Source organism: Hypanus sabinus, chromosome 21 (genome assembly GCF_030144855.1).
Source record: "Hypanus sabinus isolate sHypSab1 chromosome 21, sHypSab1.hap1, whole genome shotgun sequence".
NCBI classification, from domain to species: Eukaryota; Metazoa; Chordata; class Chondrichthyes; order Myliobatiformes; family Dasyatidae; genus Hypanus; species Hypanus sabinus.
Genome location: NC_082726.1, coordinates 7,074,955 through 7,101,856, shown reverse-complemented (window position 1 = coordinate 7,101,856; position 26,902 = coordinate 7,074,955). Strand labels below are relative to the sequence as shown.

At 39.0% G+C, this 26,902-nt stretch overlaps 1 protein-coding gene across 6 annotated transcripts in view; it reads left to right on the top strand.

Moving 5' to 3' along the window:
- The window catches only part of myo9aa (myosin IXAa), a 339,254-nt gene that overhangs the window by 279,478 nt on the left and 32,874 nt on the right, over positions 1-26,902 (top strand). For 5 of the 6 annotated variants that reach the window (XM_059945895.1, XM_059945894.1, XM_059945893.1 and 2 more), the window contains 12 exons: positions 158-370; positions 8,336-8,442; positions 9,783-9,988; positions 13,373-13,602; positions 14,497-14,613; positions 15,141-15,329; positions 16,966-17,013; positions 21,912-22,023; positions 22,419-22,480; positions 24,754-24,946; positions 25,311-25,439; positions 26,035-26,140. In XM_059945895.1, coding sequence (XP_059801878.1) covers positions 158-370; positions 8,336-8,442; positions 9,783-9,988; positions 13,373-13,602; positions 14,497-14,613; positions 15,141-15,329; positions 16,966-17,013; positions 21,912-22,023; positions 22,419-22,480; positions 24,754-24,946; positions 25,311-25,439; positions 26,035-26,140 — 1,712 coding nt within the window. The remainder of the gene's footprint in view (positions 1-157; positions 371-8,335; positions 8,443-9,782; positions 9,989-13,372; positions 13,603-14,496; positions 14,614-15,140; positions 15,330-16,965; positions 17,014-21,911; positions 22,024-22,418; positions 22,481-24,753; positions 24,947-25,310; positions 25,440-26,034; positions 26,141-26,902) is intronic. The other variant, XM_059945899.1, reaches the window with a different exon arrangement.

The window sequence follows — 26,902 nt, the reverse complement described above, 5'->3', positions numbered from 1 at the left end:
CCTCTTGCAATATTTATATTCTTCACTACTATAACCTGTCTTTTTATTAATGTGTTTTGTGTAGTTTTCCTCGAGGCTTATGGTGATCCAGTGCGTCATTGGGATGCTGTCCTCATTGTTACATGTTTTGATTTTTGTGTGTTGTTCGGTCAATCAGGTTGCAAGACCAGTGCACAAAAAGAGAGCCCGCATGGCGCGGACCCGCTCTGATTTCTTGACTAGAAGCTGTAACGCTGAAGGGGAGGGCGAGACTGAGGAAGAGGAGTATGATGACCCCTCCATTGAGCCCCCTCTCTCCCCCAGCCAACCTAGATCTGAGCTGAGGCCCAAGGACAGTGCCGGACAGGCCTGTTACAGTGACTCAGAAATGGTAAATAAATTATGGCCAGTTGGGCGTGAGGCAAATCTTGGGAGCATCTCTTTGCTAACCCTTACTATGGAGTAGAAAGCAATACTGACATCTAGAACTGCTTAACTTCCCCACCTTTCAGATTTTAGAAGGTAACACTCAATTCATTAGCACTGCGGCTTATCCTGTGGATTCCTGTCTCATGTCCACTGTGTTGTGTTTTATTTTTATGCACAGTGTTTAATGTTCTTAACCCAAACGATTTTTCAGTTTGTCATGCAGAATATTAGTTGCATTATTGACAATGGTACAATTGTATTTCAGTAGATTGAGATATAATAGGCACATCCCACATTATATTTATTGAGTAGGATTTATTTTAATAAATTGCAGATCTTACTGCCAGATCTCTGAATTCAACACCCAAGTGATCAGTACTGAGATGGATTCCTGCAGAATATACGTATAAAACATCTCCAGAAATATGAAATAAAAACAGGAAATTCTGGAAATACTCAGCAGGCAGCTTCTGTGAAGAAAGAAACAGAGCTAACATTTCAGTTTGATGACCTCTCACACTGACCTGCTGAGTATTCACAATGCTTTCTGTTTTTATTTCTGGAGTTCCTTTTGAAATATAGAATCCTGAGATTGTTGCGTTTTAGGCCCTTTTCTCAATTCTGAAGCTGCACAAAATTGTGTTGGTACTCCAGAAATATCACACATTATCACACAAATTCAACATATTTTCTACTCTGTAGGTTTTACTAATTTGACTAGCAGACTTGCTTTAGAATATTTCGGAGCATCCCATTTCAGTTGCTCAGCTCCAGAAGCATTCACTTGCTGTTTTAAGTTACTCAACTAATAATAAAAATAATAACTTAATTTATAGATCACTTTCCATACAGATGATGTAGTTCAATGGAATAAAAGTATGAATATGGAAATAAAAATAAAGATGAAAATAAAGACATTATTTAAAAGCCATGTTAAATAAATAGGTTTTGAGCTGACGTTTAGAAGTGACAACTGAGTCTGCTTCCCTTACTGATGCTGGCGTTGCTCATTTCAAACCAAACAATAACTCAGCATAGATTGGGGTAAAATGGAGAGAGCAAGGTGGACCTTCTTCACATCTAATTTTGAAAGAGCATGTTATGAAGATTGGAAGGAACTCTATTTCAGTGACACACTTGGTTAACTATGAGGCAAGAACTCACTTCACAAGTGAAATATTAGTTACTGCAGCAACCCAAAGGATTTAACCCAGCAAGGTTTGACATTTTCAAGAGAGATAGCCCACAAAATGAAGGATACATAAAGAAAGGTTCTTCTGAATATGATTGAGTGTTTCCTTTTATTGCTCTGGAAATCCCTGCTAAACTGTATAGATTATCTGGTCATGCTGTTATTGTACTGGATATGGGTCATTCTGTTACTAAGGTGATTTTCTACACTAGCCCCTTCTACTTCCCTGAGTTGTGATGGCCATCACAGTATTCACCTAGTCATCCTTATTTACCAGATCATTGCATGCCATAACTTACCTAATTGCACTGAATTAGTTTGCATATTTACTTTGCTTTCTTCACAATTAATGGCTCCAATCAATCTATATTCTAATATTTCAGTTTTATTAACAGCATGTGGGGTGGCTAGATGCTACTACCTTTATTTTTCTTTCCCTGGCAGTTTTGTATTGACTTTATAAATAAGTGCTGAGAATTTTTGTTTATATTTTTTTAAATAAGTGTGAACTATCAGTATAATTGTGAATATTTTTATGAAGTGTCTCTTATGGATGTTTTTCATTTAGTTTGCTGTTTTAATTTTCTATCCAAGATTATAAAAACAGTTTGTTCCAAGATATGTCATATATTGACTGAGGGTTTTATTTTGACGTATCTGATTCGTTCAGGAGTGTATGGTGATGCCCATGTCTGACTCCCCTTATCCACCCCCTTACCCTCATGCCGTTACAGCTTGCAAATTGCTTTCTTTGTTCACACAAAAACACTAAATGCTGAAAAAGTAGAGCAGATCAGGCAGCATCGGTAAAATGAAAAAGTTAATTTTTTTTATTTTCTTGCATATGTGATGGTGTCACTGATGATCTGTAACCTGGGGACGAGTATTGCTGCAGCACATGGATTGTAATGTGTATAAGAGTGAATGAAAGGCCCTTGTGCATAGATGCTTCACAATATAACTCCTACAAGTTTTTTTTAAAAATAGTGTCAACGTTGATGACTATTTGGAAATTGTACCAGGAAAACAATTGTTACAATAATTTCCTTTCTAATAGCAGCTCATGATCAAGTTGAAAGTGTAGGTCTCAGTGGAGTAAGTGATAAGATGTTAATAAACTTGGATTGTCGGGTGTCTGGTTGCACCAGTTCAATGGATATTGGGCTGCTAAAGGGAAAAATAGTGTTGGCGCGTGGCCTAGTGGATAAGGCATTGGTCTAGTGATCTGAAGGTCACTGTTTTGAGCCTCAGCTGAAGCAGCGTTTTGTGTCCTTGAGCAAGACACTTAACAACACATTGCTCTGCGACGTCACCGGTGCCAAGCTGCATGGGTCCTAGTGCCCTTCCCTTAGACAACATCGGTGGTGTGGAGAGGGGAAGGCTTGCAGCATGGGCAACTGCTGCTCTCCCATACAACCTTGCCCAGTCCTGCGCCCTGGAAACCTTACAAGGTGCAAATCCATGGTCTCATGAGACTAACAGATGTCCATATAAAGGAGGATAAAAAGCAATATTTTTGGCTTTTCAAGTAAAGTTGCCAATCACCCAGAAACTTAGAATTCAGTTAAAGCAAGCAATGTCCACCATTGTTTGTCTTAATAAAATGAGTTGACCAACTTAGTTTCATCACTGGAGAAGATTAATGAACTGCTGAAGTATGGTTCAAAACATATTCTATAATGTGATTAATGTAACACTGGAGGTTAAATGTTCACTAACTCATCAATAGCTGAACTTTATATTTTGTGTGTTTCTTGTTGGATATTCTTAATTCATCACCTTAAACTGTGACCTCCTGCCACCACAGTTTGATCAATCAGAAGTAATATAGCTGATGGTTTCCCTTGGTACACTTGAAGGACGTTATTTGCAGTTGGACTCTTGAAAGTCTCCCACCATTCATTATACTTTATTCATCTGATAATAATGACCTCTTAGATGGAATTGGAGGTAATAAGGGCCCATGGTTTTCAATTGCCTCGGAGTGCTTGAAAAAGAATGTTTATGCAATGTTGAGTGGGGGTGGAATAGATAGGTCTTGCAGTTCTCTTATCATTGTAATATTAAATAATATACATTATAAACCTTTAACATTTTTGGAGAGGAATCTTGAAGCTCCAGAGGTTATTGTTTCTTTTTGGGTAAATCTGATATCCATAGAAACAAGAGTTTAGAGAGTTCTAACAGAATCACTTTTATAAATACACATTGTACTTTCTCTAGTGCATTTCCCTATCTTGTCTTGAACTTCCCTCCCAATAAATTGGTCTTGCTTTTGTTGGGAGTTACGTTTAGAATCTTGTGTGGAGTTGGGTTGCAACAATTTGTGTGGGAAAGAGGTGTAGGACCAGGGAAGTGCACTATGAAAAGAGCAACGTGTCTGTGGATTTATGCAAGAGTACTGTTCCTTAAAATTAAAATCTGTAACATAAGTAAGTGCTGCTCCTTGAGTTTTTGAAAAGCTGTATTGTGCAATGTGAGAAAGTTAGAGATATAGGAGAAAATGTTCATTATTGATTCACAAATAATAGCATTGAGGTACATTTCAAATTTGTGTCAACATAATTATAAAAAAAATCAGGTTCAAGTCTATGATCACCTGACTGTACATATATGCAACCAAATGAAACAACATTCCTCTGGACCACTGCATCCACAAAACATATATCACAAACAGCTCATAAAACAAAGTAGTTAATAAATATACAGTGCTGTGTCTCAGGCACCCTAGATTTTTTAATACAAATTTTGTTTTAGATGTTTGTTTTGTTTTCTGCATTAGTGTGTCAGTAGAAAAGAAAGTTTAGATGTCCACATACTCATTTTCCAAAAAATTAATGTTCGAGAAATTCTTTAAAGAAAGTAATATATTAAGTAATAAACCACTTTTCAAGTTTAAAAAAACTGATTACTTGTGGATATATAGCCGAGTTTACGCTTAAACAAAGGTAACAAACAGGATGCTAGTGATCAATGACATAGTGATTTGAATAAACTAAACCGATTAACTGAAAAAGAAAGTGTAGAAGGAATCAAACTGGGTGAAGGACAACCAAACTAAAAGGCAAGCGTTTAGCAGATGTGACAGCTTAACACTCAAATCATCAATTCTTACACCATGGCAAGAGTGAGCATAGCAGCAAGACACAAAGTGGTCATCTTGCATCAGCAAGGTTTCTCTGAAGCAGAAATTTTGTAGCAGACAGGAGTTTCAAGTTGTGTTGTTCAAGCTCTTCTGAAGAAGCGCAAAGAAACAGCAAGGTTGAGGACCAGAAATGTAGTAGTCAGTCACAGAAACTGAGTGCAGCAAACGAGAGGTCTTTCAAAGTGACATTCCTTCTAAATTGGATGAAGTCCAGCACTGCTAACAGCTCTGAATTCAGAAATCACTGGAACTCAAGTACATCCGTCTACAAACTGGAAAAGTCTTGTCAGAAGTGGTCTTCGTGGAAAAGTTGCTGCCAAACAACCATTCTTCCAAAGTGGAAACAAATCCAAGAGATTCACTGTTGCACAAAAACTCAAGGATTGAGTTGCTGAACAATGGCAACAAGTGCTCTAGGCTGACAACTCAAAATTTGAAATTTTTGGTTCAAACAGGAGGCAGTTTTGTCTGTAGAATAGCTGGAGAGCGCTATATGGATGAGTGGAGGCTCTTTGTAGGCTTGATGCATTTCTGCAAATGGAGTTGGTGATCTGGTCAAAATTAATGGGATCCTCAATGCTGAGAAGTACGAGCATATTCTCATCCATCGGGGAGACATCTGATCGGTCCCAACTTCATTCTGCAGCAGGACAATGATCCCAAATGCACAGCCAAGGTCATAAAGACCATCTCCAGCAAAAACAAGAACAAGGAGTTCTGCAGCAGATGGTGTGGCCTCCACAGAGCCCTGATCTCAGCATCGAGGCTGTCTGGTATACCTGAGAGAGCAAATCTGCAGAAGAACTGTGACAAGTTCTTCAAGATGCTTGGAACAGCCTACCAGCCAATTTTCTTATAAAACTGCACAACGGTGTACCCAAGAGAATTGATGCAACTCTTAAGGCAAAGGATGAACTTTTTGATATTTAGAAACTTTTCATTTCATAATTTTTGAAAATTTCTTTGCTTTACAGAATGTTATTACTTGTGCATAGTACTGTAATTCATTGTTAATATATTCATTATTATATACTCAGTTTCAACAATATCACTTCATTAGAACAATAAAAATCTGTTTTCCCCTCTCTAAATTCAGATCTGCTGACATCTGCATACAATTTTCAGTGGCATGGACCAGTTCTGAGATGCTCCTGATGATACAGCGCCACCCTCAGGCCCCCATGAGCTCATGTTCTTTGATGCATTGTTATTAAACTTTACCTTTATTTCATTGTAGATGTTTGTGCTTTGTTCTGATTATACTTCAAGCGAGTTAGATGATAATTTAAACAGCTGTCAAAGAAAATGCATTATAGTTAACATTTACAAAAAGAATACAAAACGCAATTTTACCTTATTCAGACTTTGTTGTGAAATTCGTTGTTTTGCAACAGCAGTACATTGTAATACGTAATGATAAAAACAATAAATTACAATAAGAAGCTTACGTATAAAAAGGAAAATTAAATAGGTAGTGCAAAAAGAGAGGGCAAAGATACTGAAGTAGTGTTAAGAAATATGGTAGTGGAGGGGCAGAAGTTGTTCCTGAAATATTGAGGGTGTATCTTCAGACTCCTGTACCAACATCTTGTTGATAGCAATGAGAAGAGGGCATGTCCTAGGTGATGGGGGTCCATAATGATGGATGCCACCTTTTTGAGGCATCTCCTGGTTTCTAGGTAAGTTGGTGCCCATGAAGGAACTATCTGAGTTTACAATTTTCTGCAGTTTATCTGATCCTGTGCAATGGCCTCTCCATAGCAGATGGTGATGCAACCAGTTAGAGAACACTTCACAGTATATCTGGAGAGATTTGTGACATAACAATTCTCCTCAAACCCCTAATGAAATATAGGCTCTATTGTGCCTTCTTTGCATTAATATATTGGGCCCAGGATAGAACCTCACAGATGATGACACCCAGAAACTTGAAGCTGCTAATCCCTCAGTGAGGACTGGTGTGTGTTCCCTCTATTTCCTCTTCATGTAGTCCACAATCAATTCCTTGGCCTGACTGATGTGGCGTGCAATGCTGTTGCTGTGACACCACACAACCAGTTGATCTATCTTGCTCGTGTGTGCCTCCTGTAATTGACAGAGAATATGAAGATATCAATTTGAACCAGTCACCTCCATATGTATACAACCCATTTGAATCTGGTCTCCTTGTACACAGACACTCCTAATTTCCTTGAAGGAAACCTGAAGTTGCAGACCTGGTTGTTTAATCCTCATTATTTCCAATAGATTAGGGTCATGGAAGTCAATAATCAAGTCAATATTACTTGAGTATTGATGCGCAAACTTGATGCAGACGTGAGATCAAGTTACTCTGGGTGGTGCATTGTTCAATATGTCCGTTCCCCATCCACTCATATTTTCTTGCCAAAAGATATTTAAAATGTTATTTCAGTGTGTTTCTTTGCCTTTTACTTTATATATTAAATGTTAAATGTTTTAATTTTCTAGATGTACGTTATTTTCTGCGAAGTAACATGTTGGTAACTAGCAAATTAACTTTGCAACTTCAGGTTTGCTTTCTTTTGGAAGTTGGCCTCATTGAAGCTATGGAGGCTTCTTCAGCAATGGAAATGAACCTGTCTGCTACTAATTCTATAAATTTCATTCTTGTATTTTGCTGCCATCTTAAAGATTTTTCTTGGTTAAGTTTGCATAGATATAAAATGGGTCTGTTGTCAAATTTTGCAAATTACCCGTCTTTTCATGTATTCAGTTTATAAAACCACATTAAAATCTCAACTGAAATATTTTACTCACTCATTAGCAGCTATTCATTCTAGCACAACATAGAAAAGTTAAGTGAGGAAGAGTTCCATTGTGTTTAAATGTTTTCATTGCATGGTCCTTACTTAACTTCAGATATCACAGAAGCTCTGCAATTCCTCGATTTTTTCCCCACCTACTTTTTCACGAAATGATACACGTTTCTTCAATAAAAGCATAAACCTAAAATGTTACACAACAATTGCATAAAAACAAGTACATTGAGTTATTTTCATGTTTGAATATGTCACTTGGCTCTCAGCCTCACTGTAATGCACTGTAAAGCAAGTTTTAGTTTTGCCAAGATGAACATGTGGTTTGAGCAGAACTCATCTTTCATCTATGCACAGACCCATCTCCACATCCTGTAAGTACCTGGAAACTTTGCCATGAGTTTTTAACTTCAATGTGTATGAAATTTTTTCAGTCTTTTAGATGGACCTGATATAGTTAGTGATTTGAAGATGAGGTGACCTTTCACATCAGTTAAGATAAACCTTTTACTGATTTACAAAAGTTATTTGTAGCGGTGCCTACAAATTGACACATATCATTAAAATGATGTTTTTATTTCAAATTTGCTTCACCGATATCAAAGTCTTGCTTTTATGAGATGATGTAACTGTATCGTCACGTCTTTGCATAGTATATTTATTTATTTGATTCCATTGACCAAAATGCATTTGAATGTAGAACTCTGCAAAAATAACCCTTGTTTTTTTTATTGTATCAGTGAGCCACCAAATCAACTGTAGGGAAAAACTGTCTATGACCTCAGTAGTACTAGCTTGTACTCTGTGTTGCAGATGCAATCTACTAGAAGCGAAGACCAAAAGAAGCTGCACAAAGCACAGTCACAAGATGAACTGGGCAGATTGGACTCTACTCAAAAGAGTAACATCTCAGATGGCAGGTAAAAAAGACAAGAAGTTTTATTGTGATTTGGTGCTGATCTTCCTGGGAAATATTTAAAATTCTGCAGTTCCTCCTCAAGTCTGATGGAGAGGGAAGCATTGCAAGTTATTTCTCCCGATCTTGTCATTAGTTTTAGTTGGAGGAGAGATAGAATATTCGGCAGTCATGATGAAGGGTCTCAGCCTGAAACATCTCTCCATAGATGCTGCCTGACCTGCTGAGTTCATCCAGGATTTTGTGTGTGGTACTCTGGATTTCCAGCATCTTCAGAATTTCTTGTGCTTATACTGTAAATATGTTCACTCTGAGGACATGACTAATAGTTCTAATATTGGAAAATATTTCTAAAATTGCATTAAGAAAAGCATTTAAATATGTTTGCTGAGATTTAAACTTTCATTTAAATTTGCAATAAACAGGACATGCTGCTATGCTTCAACCCAAATCTTGAAATTCAGGTGAACAAAAGGCACAAGTTTTGTTTCTTTTCTTTTCCTGAATTTCCTGTTAATGTAGAGTGAGCTCTGCACCTTTCCTAGTTCCAATCAGTTATCAGTCACACTTGTCCTTAATACCTGGGATCAATCATCTCGTTGGAAACAAGGGCAAGCTAGATATATTTACTTCAGATTAACTAGTCACCTTAAATTCTAGGACTCTTCCATATCTGTAGTGCTATTATGTAAAACCTATGATTATAGCAACTGGCAATATTTTAATACTCCCCGTTTATCACTGAAAGGGATATGATCTGCAGCCATGAATTGCTTTTTCTGCTGTGGACATAGATGTTGGTGGAGAAGCTAAATTTATGACTGAAAAGAATAACAATTAGTAACACGCAAACACAAGATTCTGCAGGTGCTGGAAATCCAGAGTAAGACACACAAAATGCTAGAGAAACACACACAAAATGCTGGTGGAATGCAGCAGGCCAGGCAGCGTCTATAGGAAGAAGCACTGTCGACGTTTTGGGCTGAGACCCTTCGTCAGAACCTGACGTCATGCAAGTCCCAAGTGGAGACTCAGGAATACTGTCACACTCGGATGTAGAAGGGCTTTTCATTGCTGTTTCTGTAACCATTTTGTTTTACCAGTCTGGTCTGTTTTACCGAACCTGGAGGGCTGATGGACCACTCTTAGTGTGGCCTTTACCCTTTGACCTGTTTGGCATGGGTGACCTGACCAAGTGTCAAAGGAGAAAGCCCTGACGCCAGCCAACATAGCTCTCCGGGTCTTTGAAGCACACAAGGCTCCATATGACAAGGCTGTGGCCCTCTTGGTGGTCTGTGATCTAAGTTAATGTATATTTTCCTGTTCTTTGATTTCTAAATGTAGAACTTCGAAGGGTCGAATGAGATTCTGGGGAAATAAAAAACAAGGGGAAAAGAAATTGTTGAAAGAGAAACTGGCCACTCAGTCAGAGCTGCAGGAACTGAGTATAGATCAAGATGTCCAGGGACCACAGTGGCATCGAGAACTTAAACCAAGTGAAACCTCACTCAGTCTACCACTGCCGGAAGGAAGAGAGTGTTCATTGAAAGGTAAACGTAAATGACTCATTTAAAATAACAGTTGGCTTTTGTCCAGCACTGTGCATTTTTCAGAAATCCTTCACTATTCATCCTGTACTTTGGAGTATGATTATTGTTACAGAATTGTGATTATATTTTGTTTACTTGTAGCACTTTTGCACAAGGTGATACGAATGCCATGTATATGTTTGGTGATGTGAGGGAGAACAATGACCAGGACGTGGGTTTAACTCCTGTTTTCTTTGGGGTACCATACTGTACACACCTATCTGAACCACTGGAAAAAGCAAATGTTTAAACTAATTTGCAAAACTTTGCCTGCAATATTGAGAATTATCAACCCAAAGTAGGGTGTGAAGCTTTTGTTCATCTTTTTACATTCACTGTCAAAGACAACATAAAGCTATAATCAATTTTTCCATGTTTCTTTTTGCCTGAGGCTGATCTTGTTGTTCTATATTATTTATCCACAGTGAAGTAGAAATGGCTTCAAATGATTGTCAACAACTTTTTTATTTCATGATACTCCATACAAACTGATGAAAATTAGAAATGCAATAAAGGTCAAGTTGCCTGAACTTGGGCAGCTGAATCGCACGGATAGGAGTTGATGTCTACCCATTGGTTTTGCTCAGCAAAATTAAACTCAATTTTCAGGCTCTAACCTTAAATAATGTTTTGGGTACAGCTTCCTCCCCTGTGTTATCAGATTTCTGAATGGACAATGAACCCATGACCACTACCTCACTGTTTTCCTTCCTCTTTGCACTACTTACTTAATTGTTTTTATATACAGTATACACCGTAGTTTATAGATTTTTATTATCTATTGCAATGAACTGCTGCTTTAAAACAACAAATTTCATTATATATGGCAGTGGTTCTGAACTGTATGAATGGAGTTGTGTTGTAGCTTGACCTGCTGTCCATTAAGCTGTGTTGAATGAGGAAAAATGAGAAGACCCTATGGTCCTAAGAGATAGAGCAAGGTTTTAGTGGACCCCAGGAATATTTTTAACGAGCGACAAACTGGGGATTCAAGATGGATTAATTTCACTTCCAGAAAATGATAAGTAGTGGTGGTATGGGGTGCGGAGGAGTGGGTTAGTGGTTAGAGGGGTTGATCAGTGTTTTTGCTTGGAGAAAGTAACTTTCTGATTCTGTGTAGCCTCGACCCTGATGGAACCTTGGTGTATGTTAAAGGTGGGAGACCTTTAAACAGTTGGAGACATTTAAAAAGAAACATTGTTTCAAAAAGATTAAAAGCTGAAGAGCAAACATGAAACAAAACACTAAGGAATAATTAAAATGAACATGTATTTGAGTTTACCTTAGCTTTAACTAATCGAATCTGCAGGGCTGGGAATCCCTATTCAAATTAAGTTTCTGTTCTTATGCCAGTTCTGAATCAAGGAAGTGGATTCCACCATATGATGCATGATTAGGCTTCTCTGGTGACCCCACATGGAGTCCAGCAACAGAGAAGAGTGATCGATACACACTCACATTGCAGACCAGCTGTCTGGCCAGATAACTTGGTAATATTTGTGCAAAATGACATTCACAACATCAAACTTGTTCTTTCAATACTTTTATCCCATCCAGCCCAGCAACTGACTGAATTTTATGTCTTTTACATTGTGCCTTTATTAGTTTTATAGTGCCTCTGGGCCAAGTGAAATAGCTGCCAACTTCTAAACAGGATTTGCATGCTCAGTACATCATTTGAGTTCAGAAGTTAATCTTGGGGAGGTAATCAATGCTACAAAACACCCCTGAAGAAGTATAAAATGAAAGGAAAGGAATAAACAATGCATTGATACTCTTTTAAAAAGGTATGTAGGTTGGAAACAAGGTAGCAATGTGATGGAGGACGTACTTGTGGTGAATGAAAACACTATGCTGGTCAAATTTCGGGTTATGTAGTCAAATGCATTCTCTCTCTCTCTCTCTCTCTCTCTCTCTCTCTCTCTCCCTCAGATTTTTTTAACCCAACCCCTCATTCATTATGAACGTTCTACTGCACAGTTGCATTTTGTCCTGGTTGAGTTGTGTCAGTATTTTGTGTCTTGAAAGTTGTTTGCCTTCCCTACTGAAAGTTAGTTGAAGAGTTAGACAATAGCTAATTAGTTTATTCAATAATCTGATTGCAATTATATGAGGGCCCTGGCTAGATCAAAGCTGAAAAATTATTGCTGCTCTGAAGGATATTCTTACCATTGCAGTAGGGCAGTGAAAATTAACCAGATCGAGGCAGGGAGTTATGCTTTGAGGAGGGGTTGAGCATAATGGCTTTATTATTGGAAGCATCCAAGTTGATCTCATTGAAAGGCATACAATTCTGACAAGGCACGACTAGATAGGCACATGGGTTGTGTCCTCGGCTGGGCTTTCTAGAGAAAGGAGTCGCCTTCTCAAGATAAGGGGTTAGCCATTCATAACTTAGCTGAAGTATTGCTTAACTCAGAGCAGTGAATCTTTGCGTTTTTCCACCCAAAAACATCTTGGCAACTTAGTCACTGAGCATTTTTAAGGAAGAAATCAATAAATTTTGTATCAAGGGAATCAAGGATTTAAGGTCAATGCGGGAAAGTAGCATTGAGATGAAAGGTCAGCCACCTTGCTGAGTGTTGGAGAAGGAGCCGAAGGCTCGGTAGACTGTTCCTGTGACTACTTGTACTTCATGTTTTATGGTTAATATTCTGAAATTTGGTAGTTTGTCGGAATTTTTCTTGCTGGAAAACATATTTGTGCTCATAGGTGAGTTTATGAAGGAGTAATACATGTGCACATACAGGCACAGACATGCATACACATGCATAAATACATTCAAATTCTGGTGTTACAAGAAAATGTTATTGTTCTGAATTATCATTGTAAGATTTCAATTTAAAAGTAAGAAGTTTGAAATAAAATGAGCACCAAGTACATCTAGTCTTGAAAGATATATGCAAAAGAAAAGTGTATTTTTTTAATATGTGGCAAAAACTGAGAAAGGTAGAGAATAGTTCATAAACCAATTGTTGAAAGCTCAAAATATTAAAATAACATGCCTATTGTTATTCTCGGTTGTCACCTAAGAATGGAATTAAGGGCATATTTATCCCCACTGAGACGCATCAGATGAAAGAATTCAATAGGCTTGGAGTTTTTATGATCTCTTCCTCTGGGGTGGCACTTGGCCTCTACTTAGATCAGTGATTGAAGTTGGAAGCATGTGCATTCAAAGCAGGCAAGGAAGCATTTCCCAACTTTCCTGTTGTGTAATGTTCCTGAGCATATTCTTGAGATTGTAACTTTCAATAACGTGATCTTGAAAGGTTGATGGAAAGCTCAACTGGTGTGCAGAGACTAATTTAGTGATATTTTTGAACTTCCACTTTCCACACTCAGGTCAAGCTCCTTCACCTCCGAACCTAACTCCTCCGAGGAGTCCTGACTTGGGAACAGAGCGAGGGAAAGAGTTTAAGGAGAACAGAGAACCATCACCGAAAGTAAAGAGGAGGAGAAGTGTGAAGATCAGTAATGTGGGCCTGGAGCCCATTCAGTTGCAGCAGGACACCTTACAAATTATCACCAGTGCCAACGATTTCAAGTGTATGAACGAATTCCTGCAGAAGAAGGTAAATCTGACGTGATGTTGTGGAAGTTGCAGTAAGTTAAAACTAGCCTGTGGCAGTTGTAGTCAAGTGAGATAACAGGAAAATATGAAACTTACCCAACAATCAAGGCTGTATTGACTTTATGAACTTCAAAATATCATTGGCTGCCTACTTGCAGTTTCTAGTGTCCTTACTAATTTCAAAGTATCATCGGCTGTCAGCTCGAAGTTTCGATTGAATTTATCACCTCTGCTGTGAATAGCAAACCATCTTGCGAGTAAGGAATTCAAATACATAAAATCTACAATAATCAATATCCGTAACTGATAAGCCAAATCTGTATACAAAAAAAAAGCAGTTTTCAGTTCAGATATCAGAACAGTATGGGTGACAGGGACCATGAAATTCTCCTTGTGCACAAGGAAAATAAAAGGAATGCTTGAGTCAAGAGTCCATGTGTCCTGGGCCCATTATTTTGTTTATTATTAGAGTGACATTTACTTTGATAATGTGTTCAGCAGACTGAAAAACCGTAAAATGAAATATTGAGAGGGAGTGGTGTAGGGTGGGATGTATTCTTTTGTCTGCTGGACATGTGCTCCCGTCCAGACCAGACTAAAGCCTTATTTTCCTTGAGAATTAAAACACTATTCTCAATGGACCAAATCTGGCCAGGGGGAATTACAAGGTTAGGGAGGAAATATGTTATATGGACAGAATTGAGTACATTTTGCATTGCTTCATACTGTTATAATGCTTGAAAGATTAATACTAAGACGTTAAAACAACTTAAATTACCATGCTGAAAGTATAATTTTCCATCATGTTTTTTTTTTATTTTGTATTTTGGCAAATTATGGCTGTTCTCACATTAAGCAGTGCTCACATCAATACTAAGAAGTATTCTACTTACAGATTACTGATCTGGACACTGATGACTCAAAGAAAGATACATTTGTGGATGTAGTTTTCAAGAAATCTCTTAAGGAATTCCGCTTAAATATCTTTAACTCCTATTCAACAGCTTTAGCGGTGAGTACAGGGCTTTGGCTTGTGTTTGAGATATAAAGCAGTAAATAGAATGAATGCTTTTCATTGTGTCGTTTGCATTTTCTGGAATGAACAGTTCTGTACTGGTTCTGTGCAACAAACTGAAACACAATTTCTGTTTTGAAAAAAAATCAAATCAGCTGGTGGTGATTGATCTGGATCCTGGAATTGCCAAGAATCTGCTGTAAGAATGAATGCCACAAGTGAATGTATGTGAGGGGGTCATGATGGAGGAGAACTGTGACAATTTTACTCAGTTGCAACACACGCAAGTTGCTGGAGGAATTCAACAAGTTGGGCAGTATCTGTGGATGGGAATAAACGGTTAATGTTTCAGGCTGAACCATCAGGACTGATAAAGGGTCTCAAACCCAAATGTCAAATGTTTATTCCTCTCCTTAGATGCCTGACCTGCTGAATCCCTCCAGCATTGTGTATAATTGCACTAGATAGCCAGTGTCTACAGAATCCTTTGTGTCTGCTTTTCACCTGAAATGTTTCTGCTGCAGATGGATGATGGGAAGAGTATCCGATACAAAGATCTCTATGCGCTGTTTGAGCAGATTCTAGAGAAGACAATGAGGCAGCAGCGACGAGATTGGAATGAGTCACCAGTCAAAGTATGGGTCAACACTTTTAAGGTGTTCCTGGATGAGTTCATGTTGGAACACAAAATTCTGGACAGCAGTACTGGAAAGGTGAGATGTTTGAAACATTCAGTTCTTTCTTTCAGTAAACACTTCCATGGACATTCAAGGTGAGCTGGAGATCCGCAACACAAAGTATTTCCAGGTTTAACATGGAAGCACAATGTAAGCAAAGTGAGAAGTAATGTTTTTAGATTATACCAAGTTTAGCTTTTAGATTTCTTTGGAAAGACTGGGATGTAGGTAACCAAGGAGATTGAAAACCCTGACAAAAAGTGAATGCAAATGTTGGGTCACTTGAGTGTGGGATGCAGCGGGTAGGAGTTAACTTAGAAGAAATTGTTGAAAACAGAATAACAGAATAGTAGTCTAATGAATGAGGGGGGGCATTGAGGTATCATGTTCAGTTTCATCTTTATGCTGTTAGCATCCCAGGGAGGTATTAGAATGTGTATTGGGGAAATAGATGAGAAATCCAGCTCCTGATTTCAACTTCGTGCCTTGCCCACTGGATCTTGATTGAGTACTAGTTTCCATTTATCTGGTATACCCTCTATGCTTGCAAGCCGTCAACCCTTATCGTTTGAGCTGACAGATCAAGTTCAAGTTGAGCTTAATTGTCATTCAACCATACACGGGAATACAGTAAAACAAAATAGCAGCGCACAGTACAACAGTCATACACAGGACATATAATTATGAGAACATACAGTTACAAAAAATATATATATAAAGAGAATAATCTGAGTGATAAAGCATGGATGTTGTCCTGAAGCTAGAGCAGGCTGCAGCAGTTCCCTTGTATTGTGCAGTGAAGCTGCAGACAAATGCTTGTCTTCCACTGAGCAAACACTGGAGAGCAGCCCTGACAGAGGGACCCAGCATGGAATCCAGCAGCACAAAGCCAGCTCTGGCGTCTCCTTCCTTGGCAGTCGCAACAGCTGACTCTAAGGCATGAGGGTCTCGTCTGAACAACAAATGAGACAGCACAGCACCCCCGCCGTTGGTCTCGCTGATGAACTAGTCAATTGAACTCGCATTATTCTACATTACCAATCTTGCGATCACAAGGAAAGCATCAAAGCCAATTATTTCCATTTGTTGGATCGTGCACTGCATGGGTGGTTGAAGCAGGGTACAACATGGTGCGCAGTAAGTCTAGCTCCATCACTATCTTGCAACTTGCTAGTGGGCTAGACCTGCCGTACTTGATGTTTTTAATATCCAGCATTGTCTTGCAATCATTAAAAAAGTCATAAAGGACAAACAGTTGCACTTTTGTTTTGACCTAGAGAGGCCGCTATGCCCAAGCACACCACCATCTTACTGTTGACTATCTGTTGTGATATCAATTTTTTTAATTTGAAAAAATTAACACTCTCCCATATAACATTACTGGAAACTACCAAATATCTTCAGTGATCTTGTTCTTCAAGACCCACCCTCTTAAAGAGCAGAGTATTGTTGATCTTCAAAATGCAACCATTCAGAGAGGAGAGTATATTGTGTGTTTGAAAAGAGATACAGGTTTAGCTATCTGTTCATTCTAACAGTGCAGTATATTTTCAATTGGATGTAGACCTTTGATTTTTTTTTCTTTTTGGGTATATGTTGCTGAGAATTGAGAATTTGGTACATACCTGCTCATACATATCTACTCATTTCAAAATTCAAATTTATTCTTCAGGTACAAAAAAATGAAAGAAAAAAGAGACGGAAAAAAGAAACTGATATTGTAAGTAATCTAATTCTCCTAATTATCTGTCCTGTGCTTGGTTCTGAGAAACAAATCTTGTATCCTATAACATTACACTGCAGATTGTCCCATGTCCTCTTTGTACCCACCCGCTGAATTTGAGTAGCGCTGACACTTCGTATTTACTGTACGTGCTGATGTGTGGGTCATGTTTCCTCGGAGCTATTTTCCCATCTCAGTCTTTATTTTTTCAGGTTGCAATGGCCCTTATTGTGGAGGCATGTTACTCATCCCTGTTCTCAAACTGATCATTAGTGTCTTAACACGAAAGGTAGCGCAGATTCTGGAAATCCAAAGTAACACACATAAAGTATCAGAGGAGCTCAACAAGTCAGGCAGCATCTATGGAGAGGAGCAAATGGTCCATAATGTTTTCTGTATTGATGCTGCTACACCTACTGGGGTCCTCCAGCATTTTGTGTGTATTTGTGTTTAACGTCAGGTGATATTGGTCAAATGCTTCAATTTTATTTCTTCCAACGATGTTCTCATAGCTGTACTGATATGTTTATTACGTAAATCTTGTAAAGTGGCAATTCGAGCCATAAAACACAAATTCTTTATTAGTACTTGTTAAATGCATGAAAGATACTAATTGCACACAGGAATGAGAGAAAATACCAAGGCTAACAGTTGTTTTTCTTGTCTCATTGCCCTATTTTCTTCATGTCTTGCAGTTTGTCACCTCCATTTCACCATCTGTGAACTTCATTTTGTTGCTGTCATGGGAAATGTTGCCTCAATCTGCTGAGTAGAAAGTTCAGCAGTTTGTGAGCTATGAGGACAAGTTGAGCTCATTCTGCTTGTAAAATGGGCAATGGTAGCTAGCATACAAACTTAACCTTGACACAGTCTACAGAGCTGTTACATGGAACAATTTATGTCCTTTCACAGGAGCTTAATGTCTTGATTTAACAATTAAATGGACATTCATGCTGGTTTATTGATTGCAGCTGTTCAGTGTTAAATCCCCTTCCCTTTTTTCCTATGATGCCCTCTGATGGTTGGGGTCAGCCATGTCTATTGTGTCCTAGCTGTCATACACAAGTCGGTGAGGGCAGTACAATGTGGAGAGTGAGCAGTTGCTCATGCAGCAGGCTCTTCCTCTCCATGCAGATGATGAATCCAAAAGAACAGCAGGCACCAATACAGTCGTAGGAGTTGCCAGGCAGCTTTGAACTCAATATAGCACTGCCTCAGGGACTTCAGTTCTGGATTTTTCCTTGGAGTTTACTCCCGAAGCCTTCCTCGTGTGGATATAGAGGAGGTTTGAGATCAGAGTTTTTTCTAGATGAGCTTCCAGCCATGGCTGATGAGTCCCTTCTGCCCGAAGCAACTGGTTTTTCAAGGTGCCAGTAACCCAACTTTGCCCCTTCTCACATCGGTAGAAATAGTTCTGCCAGGCTTAGTAGCTAAGCCATATCTGAAGGCCCAGAGCTGGATTTGGTTGTCGGAGGCTATTTGAGATGCACACCATTGGGATTATTAATAGATGGTGGGAGCTTATCCCACTACCTCCCCTGGCTATGAACCCTTGAGGAACCTTTTCATAGTATTTAATTTTGAAATAGTTTGTTTCTGAGGAAGACTCAGATTAGTAGCCTTGTCCTGGGCCCTTATTATTTGACATAATGCATTGCTGCATGTAAAACTTTGCTCCAAAGTATTCTTCATTCTGACTTTGCACCTTCCCCTGATGTGGATGTGTTTAACACAGCTACTCTGTTAAGAACGATGGAGGGAAAAATATTTTGAGTGATGGATAGGGTCCAATCAGGTTGACAGTTTTGCCCAAATTAATGCTAGTCTTGTCTGTTTTGATGCCAGAGGCAAATGGAGAGTATTTTTATCATACACTTGTGGCTTTATGTGGTAGAAAGACTTATGGAGGATACATGGTGTAACACAACAGACTGTGACCTGCTCTCATAGCCACTGTATTAATGTGACTGGCCCAATTTTTTTGCTGTCAGAGGTAGTGCTCAAAATGTTTCTAATGGGTTACTTAACACTGCTAATGTTATTAAACATTAAGGTTAGGTAGTCGCCACACACACAAAATGTTGGACAGCATCATCAGGACTGGAAAGGAAGGGGGAAGATGCCAGAATAAAAAGGTGGGCGGAGGGGAAGGAGGACAAGCTAGAAGGCAAGAGGTGAATCCAGGTGGATGGGGGATGAAGTAAGAGGCTGGAAGGTGATAGGTGGAAAAGGTAAAGGACTAGAGAAGAAGGAATCTAAATGGAGAAGAGAGTAGACCATGGGAAAAAGAGTAGGGAGATGGACACCAAGGGGAGATGATAGGCAAGTGAGGAAAAGGGGTAAGGTACTATGGGAAATATCTTTCCCCTTTCTTTCCGGTCCTGATGAAGGGTTTCGGCCCAAAACTTTGACTGTTTATTAATTTCCATAGATACTCTCTGACCTGCTGCATTCCTCCAGCATTTTGTGTGTATTGCTCTGGAATTCCAGAGTCTCTTGAGATATGTAATTGGCCAATTCCTTATTGGAGGTGACCATTACCAGGCATAGACATGTCCATTAGTTACTTGCCACCTAGCAGCCCACAGCTGAAAGTTAGTAAGTTATTGTTCTGTGTACACTTGGGCTGCTTTCATTTGTTTTTTTTTGTGAATACAGTTGAACACTGTGTAATTATATATCCTCTTATGACATAATTTAAGTATGTCTTTGAAGCATAATGTTTGGGCCATGCTTACCATAGGACAATTAGGCCATTTCGCCCATTCAGTCTGCTCCATCATTTCATAAGACCATAAGACATGGGGCAGAATTAGGCCATTCAGCCTATCACGTCTACTCTGCCATTCCAACATGGCTGATCCCAGATCCCACTCAACCCTATACCTACCTTCTCACCATATTCTTTGATGACCTGATCGATCAGAAAATTTAACTTCTGCCTTAAATATACTGATGAACTTGGCTTCCACCAGTCTGTGGCAGAACATTCCACAGATTTCACTACTCTCTGGCTAAAAAAAAAATCCCTCCTTACCTCTGTTCTATAAGGTCGCCCCTCAATTTTGAGGCTGTGCCCCCCAGTTCTGGATACCCCCCACCATAGGAAACATCCTCTCCACATCCACCCATCTAGTTCTTTCAACATATGGTAGGTTTCAATGAAATCTGCCTGCATTCTTCTAAATTCTTTTGAGTACAGGCCCAAAGCTGCCAAACATTTCTCATATGTTAACCCCTTCATTCCCAGAATCATCCCTGTGAACTCTCCAATGACAACATATCCTTTCTAAGATAGGGACACAAAACTGTTGACAATACTCCATGTACAGCTTGACCAGTGTCTTATAAAAGCTCAGCAGTATCTCCTTCCTTTATATTCTATTCCCTGTGAAATAAATGCCAATATTGCATTTGCCGCCTTTATCACAGATTCAACCTGTAAATTAACCTTCTAGGAGTCTTGCACGAGAGCTCCTGTCCCTCTGCACCTCTGTTGTTTGAATCTTCTCCCTATTTAGATAATAGTCTGCACTATTGTTCCTTTTACCAAGTGCATTATCGTACATCTCCCAACACTATTCCATTTGAAACTTTTTTGCCCATTCTTCCAATTTGTCTAAGTCCTGCTACAATTGCATTGCTTCCTCAGCACTACCTGCCCCTCCACCTATCTTTGTATCATCCACAAACTTTGCCACAAAGCCATCGATTCCATTATCCAAATCATTGACAAACAATGTGAAAAGTAGCGGTCCCAATACTGACCCCTGAGGAGCACCACTACTCATTGGCAGCCAACCAAAGGCTGCTTTTATTCTCACTTGTTGCCTCCTGCCTGCTAGCCATGCCTCTATCCATGCCAGAATCTTTCCAGTAATGCCATAGGATCTTATCTTGTTAAGCAGCCTCGTGTGTGGCCCCTTATCAAATGATTTCTGAAAATCTAAGTAAATGACTTTTCCTTTGTCCACTTTGCTTGTTATAAATCCCTCTCAACCTCCTTCTCGTACCTTCTCCCCGTAAGACTTGACACCCTGACTTATCAAGAACCTATCAACCTCTGCTTGAAACGAACCCAATGACTTGGCCTCCGCAGCTATTTGTTGCATTACTGCCCTGAGAATCAATCTTCAACTGTCACAACCAACCTTGATCCCTACTTACCAACTGACCAGTGTTCTTTCACACCATGTTGTGTCAACGTTTGGGGAGTGCAGGGAATCTAGTGATGTTATATTCAGGCATACTGATAAGAAGCCTAGTGGCTGTTGGTTCTGAAGAGGATGCAAAGAAACTTAATCAAAAGCTAAAGGTATTCGATTGAAACCTGAAATAGCCAGAAGTTCTCTGCAGGTCAGAAGTAGCCCTAGAGAGTGAAACAGTTAAAATTTCCCATTGATAATTGGTTTGTGTAACTGGGCAAGAACATGGCAAGTGGAATATTATAGGAATTTATCCACTTTTTGCAAGGGGAAAAATAGTAAATAGGCATTTTTTTAAAAAATGGAACTGTTTTTGCAGTGGCCTGGGTGTCCCTGAACATGAATCACTGAAAGTTAATATGCATTTACAACAAGCTACCAGGAAGGCAACAATTATCTTGCCCTTTATTGTGAAAGGATTTGTATTCAAAATTAAAGATGTGCTGGTGAAATTATTTTGAACCGTGACCTGACCGCACCCTGGATTTTGTAGGCTCCAATCGCTATTGCTGCACCTGTTTCATAGATGCCAAGTTTTTAACCTCAAAAATAGATTATTTCTGTAAAGTCCTGTGTAATGGCAGTGCCACAGCATAGAATTGCTTAGAAAGGATGTGCAATTTTTAAAAATCTGTTCTGCTGACTGTGAAATCAGAATGATTGAACCAACCAAACTGTGCTTAATTACAGGTGGAAGAGTATAATGGTCACATCTTCAAATCAACACAGTACAGTATTCCTACCTATTGTGAATGTTGTTCCTCTCTCATCTGGATGATGGAAAGAGCTTGTGTCTGCAAGCGTAAGTTCCCAGAGGGTATTGCAGAAAAATTTAAGACATCCAAGAGACTTTTTGTTACAGAAATTGCATTTTTGTTAATTGATTCCTCTTCTACCATATCCACTTAACTGTTGTCTGCAATCCATTTAACTGCTTCAACAAAACTAATTGCTGTGTTCACTGAAGTGGCTTCCTAACCCTGCCTGGTAACTAATTTCAGGGGAAAATATTCCAGCTATTTCACCCATCATATTGTAACTCTAATTACTAAATGTCCCTGATTTATCTGTATTGATGCTGGTGGGAAGTCTGGCAGCCTCTTAACACATTTTGCTGTTTTACAGTTATAGTTTAATCGATTTCATGATTCTGTATGTAGGATCATATGAATAAGTTAGCCTGCTTTTGTTTTCCAGTGTGTAGATATGCTTGCCATAAAAAGTGCTGCTTGAAAACCAACATCAAATGCTCCAAAAAGGTATGAAGTTTTATTTTATTTTTAGGTTGTTTAGCAATATTGCGTGGAACAGCACCTTTGGACCATGCTGCCCCAGCATCCCCGAAAAGCCCAGTTTAACCCTAACCGAATCATGGGACAATTTACAATGATCAGTAAGCAAGTACTTCTTTGGACTGTGGGGGGAAACTGGAGCACCTGGAGAAAACCCACACATTCCACAGGAAGGACATGCAGATTACTTGCAGATGATGCCAACACCCTGAGCTGTAATAGTGTCGCTTAACTGCAACACTACTGTGGCGCCTTGCACTGGCATAATTTTGAATCTTTTTAATGGTGTGCTATGTAGGTGTCAAGTTTGCATTATTAAATCATAATCATTGTTTAGGGAAAGTCATAAAGTCATACAGTACAGAAGCAGGCTCTTTGGCCCATCATGCACATGCCTGACTATCAAATACCTGAATATACTCATGCCATTTACTTGTTCATTATCAGTAGCCTTGTAAACCTTGTCAATTCAAGTGCTTGTCTAGATACATTTCAGATGTTGTGAGAATACCTGCCTTCACCTCAGGTAGATTGCAACTAGAATATAGATCATAGAACATCACAACACTATACAGGTCCTTTGGCCCATCATGTTGTGCTGACATTTTAATCAATTTCAGCCTTCCCTCCCACATCACCATAATTTTTCCTTTCATCCATTTGTCTACCTGAGTTTCTTCGGTGTCCCTAATGTACCTGACTCTACCACCCCCCTACCCCCCCCCCTTGAAAAATATTTCCTCAGATCGCTTTAACCCTCTCAAGTATGTAAAAACCTGTAATTAGTAAGTCTAGAGGGCATGAATAATTTAAATCTGCAAAAGTTTTTTTTTCATTAGAAGAACAATTAAAAGCCTTGATTGTAAGTGAAACTAATTTGAAAATTAACAGTTCCTATAAATTACACTGTTAATAAAAAGGAAATTATCTCCAAACTATGGGTTCAGCACAATAATTGTGATGAGTGCCTGTTCCGTTCTGTATTAGCATTGCCCCAAAACACTGGAGGCAGCTAGAAAACCAGTGTCAGAACTGTCGAGGACTGGACCAACATAGCTTGCTTTTTTGATCAATGCTGTGATGATACTGGATCCAAGTAATACAAGTGAAATGCACACTGGGCATCTTGAGCAGATTCTTGTGAGTGAGTGCTGTTTAATGGCACAATTGATGATGCCACTTGGCTCATGAACAGTGTTTACTGCCACACATCCCGAGTGATTGTCTGATTTTGACCATGGTGCAGTCTGTGGAGTTTTGAGTATTCTCCCTTTGACTGCATGAGCACTCTTGTTACCTTCCTGCACCTCCAATACATGTTTGATCAACTGATATTAAGCTACCATTAGTGTAGGTGAGTAGATGAAATTTGGGAAGTGAATTCGGTTCTGATCAACCAAATGCAAGATTTTTCATTGGCATACTTATCTCAGATGTGCACATGTGTGTGGCCAGTGTTTGCCCCAATCCCTTTCTCTCCACAGAATTACAGATGATATAGTCAGATTTAAACCCAGGCGTCTGAATTCTGGGTCCAGGCTTCCTTTCTTGATCAGCTTAACCACCGTTAGCAGTGCTGGTTGATGTATTCTGGCGAAGGAACTTTCATGAATGTATTTGATTGTGTACTTGCGCAGTTTGTCTTTTGCATGTTGGTGGTTTGTGTGTAGTTTTTCTTTGATTCTAAGATCTTTCTTGGTATCTACTTTGAATGCTCACAAGAAAATGAATCTCAGGGTAGTATATGATGACATATACATATTTTGATAATAAATCTACTTTGAAGTATTTACAGTATTTTGTCTAATTTGTACACTACAATATTCTGAAGGTCTGTGGCTGGTTTATTATTTTACTTCTATCCATGATTGCTGAGGCTTGTTATAGTTCCATTGGTAGCTGAGTTAACAGACTCCAAGTGTAAGTTTGAGTTTTCTCTTCATTGCAGCAAGGTTGTGTATTGGTTAGCAAAGCACTATTACAACGCAAGCAAGCCTGGTTCAATTCCTGCGTGGGTTTCTTCCCACATTCCAAAGATGTATCAATTAGATTAATTGGTCACATAGTGTAATTGAGTGTCACGGGATCATTGGGCTGGAAGGGCCTGTTACTGTGATGTATCTGAATAAATCAATGATGTGTTTGATACTGGACAGTGCATATTTGATTCATTTGGGGTATTTGAACACATCACGTTCAGCTGCTATGTGGCCTGACCCTTTTTTTTTAAATTAATGCAGTATGAACCTGAGCTATCATCTCGGCAGTTTGGAGTGGAAGTCTCTCGTCTAACCAATGACGAGAGAACAGTACCACTTGTGGTGGAGAAGCTAATCAATTACATTGAAATGCATGGTCTGTACACTGAGGGAATTTATAGGAAGTCAGGATCAACCAACAAAATTAAGGAGTTGAAACAAGGCCTGGACACAGGTAAGGAATACTGACCAATGGAGTGCATTTAGTGACAGATTCCTTGTGTATCTGTGAATTTAAATGGAAATTCCTTTACCTGAGATTTGTTCGTTATCAAGCAATATAACACGTATTAGTAATGACAGGGTCCATTTCAGTATTTCACTCTTGCTAGTTCAAAATTATACAAACGTGATTACATTTTGGGAGCACTTTCACTGTGTGGACTGGAAGAAAGCTAATCACTCCCTTCAAAATGGTAGTAGAGATGTGTACTAAATACTGCACTATAAGTCTACAAACTTCATATTTCCATTAGTACAAAGTTGAGAGGAAATTATACAACAGCTGTTCTGGAACTGACTATAGTTTTTCTCTGCAGATATTAACAGCATGAATTTGGATGAGTATAGCATTCACGTTATTGCCAGCGTGTTCAAACAGTGGTTGCGAGATCTTCCTAATCCTCTAATGACCTATGAACTTTATGATGAGATTCTGCGTGCAATGGGTAAGTACAGGTTTTAATCCCAGATCTCTATGGTTTACAGAAATGGATAGAGTCATTTTAGCTTTTCACAGAATCAGCAAAATGCCTTTCCACCCTCTCCTCATTCAAGACCATTTCTTAAAGATCATTTCATAAATGATCATTTCTTTAATCAGGACTTGCAAGTTAGTAGTATAAAAATGGAAATGGTTAATTCTCCTGTTCTTATCTTGTGGTAAAGGTATTATGCTGCTACTTTTAATAAACTAGTTCATCACACACCACAAACAGTACCTAGAGTCATAGGGTGGTACGGTGCAGAAACAGGCTCTTCAGTCCAAGTCCATGCCAAACTATTATTCTGCCTAGTTCCATCAACCACATCTGAACCAGAGTCCTCCATACCAATCCTATCGACATATCTATCCAAATTTCTCTGAAATGTTGAAATTGAACCCATATCCACACCTTTCGCTGGCAGCTTGTTTCACACTCTCACCACCCTCTGAGTGAAGCTCTCCCTCATGTTCTCCTTAAATATTTCACCTTTCACCCTAAACCTATGGCCTTACAATGTGGCTTTTGCAGAGCTGAAAGTTGTTTTCTTTGTTCATAGGTCTACAGGACCGAAAGGAAATGATTCAAGGTGTTTATTCAATAATTGATCAGTTGTCACGAACTCATATCAACACACTAGAGCGACTCATCTTTCACCTTGTGAGGTAACTATTTAACTGTTCATCAGGATTTGGGTATTTTAATTCTTAAGGAAAGAATTATATGAAGTAGATCACGTTTTGAAAATTCAGGGATTGAAGATTATGGGAAAGTTGTGCAGAAGAAGAATGAAGCCTAGGACAGATTAGTCAACACCATACTGAATGGTTTTATTCTTAGTGGCTTTTTCATAAATTTCTTAGAACTGAGGGCAGCTAAGAGTTAACCAAAATGTTATATTTTATGTAACTGAGTTTCTAATGGTCTGTCATTATAGTTTTTTGGGTAAATGGGCTGTAGTGTGCCATGAAATTCCAGGCACTCTTTGCCAAACTTCTGAGACTAATTGCCAGCAGGTTTCAGGATCTGGGCAGAAATCCTGGCCAAGCTTTGCTGCTGCTTTTGTGGCTGGTCTTCTCGAAGTCCAGTAGCAGGGAATGATTTACTGGATTTCCCAGCATAGATGTTGGGACCCATGCCTGTAGAACTGATGCCAATTCTGACCTGATGTAGGAACCATAGACCCCTGAAGTGTTTGATGCAAATTGCTGAAGGTTAATAACCAAGTACATCAAGCAGAAAGGAAAGCAATCAGTTTGTTGACCCTGTCTGCTTGAAATTTTATATGGAAATAGGCATAATATAAACACACAAATCTAAGCAAGGAAAGTCCGTTCAGCCATGCAGGCCTGTTCTGTATTTCAATTTAATCACGATTAATCATCAATCTAAATACAATTATGTCTGCTCTCATGCACCAAGGTGCT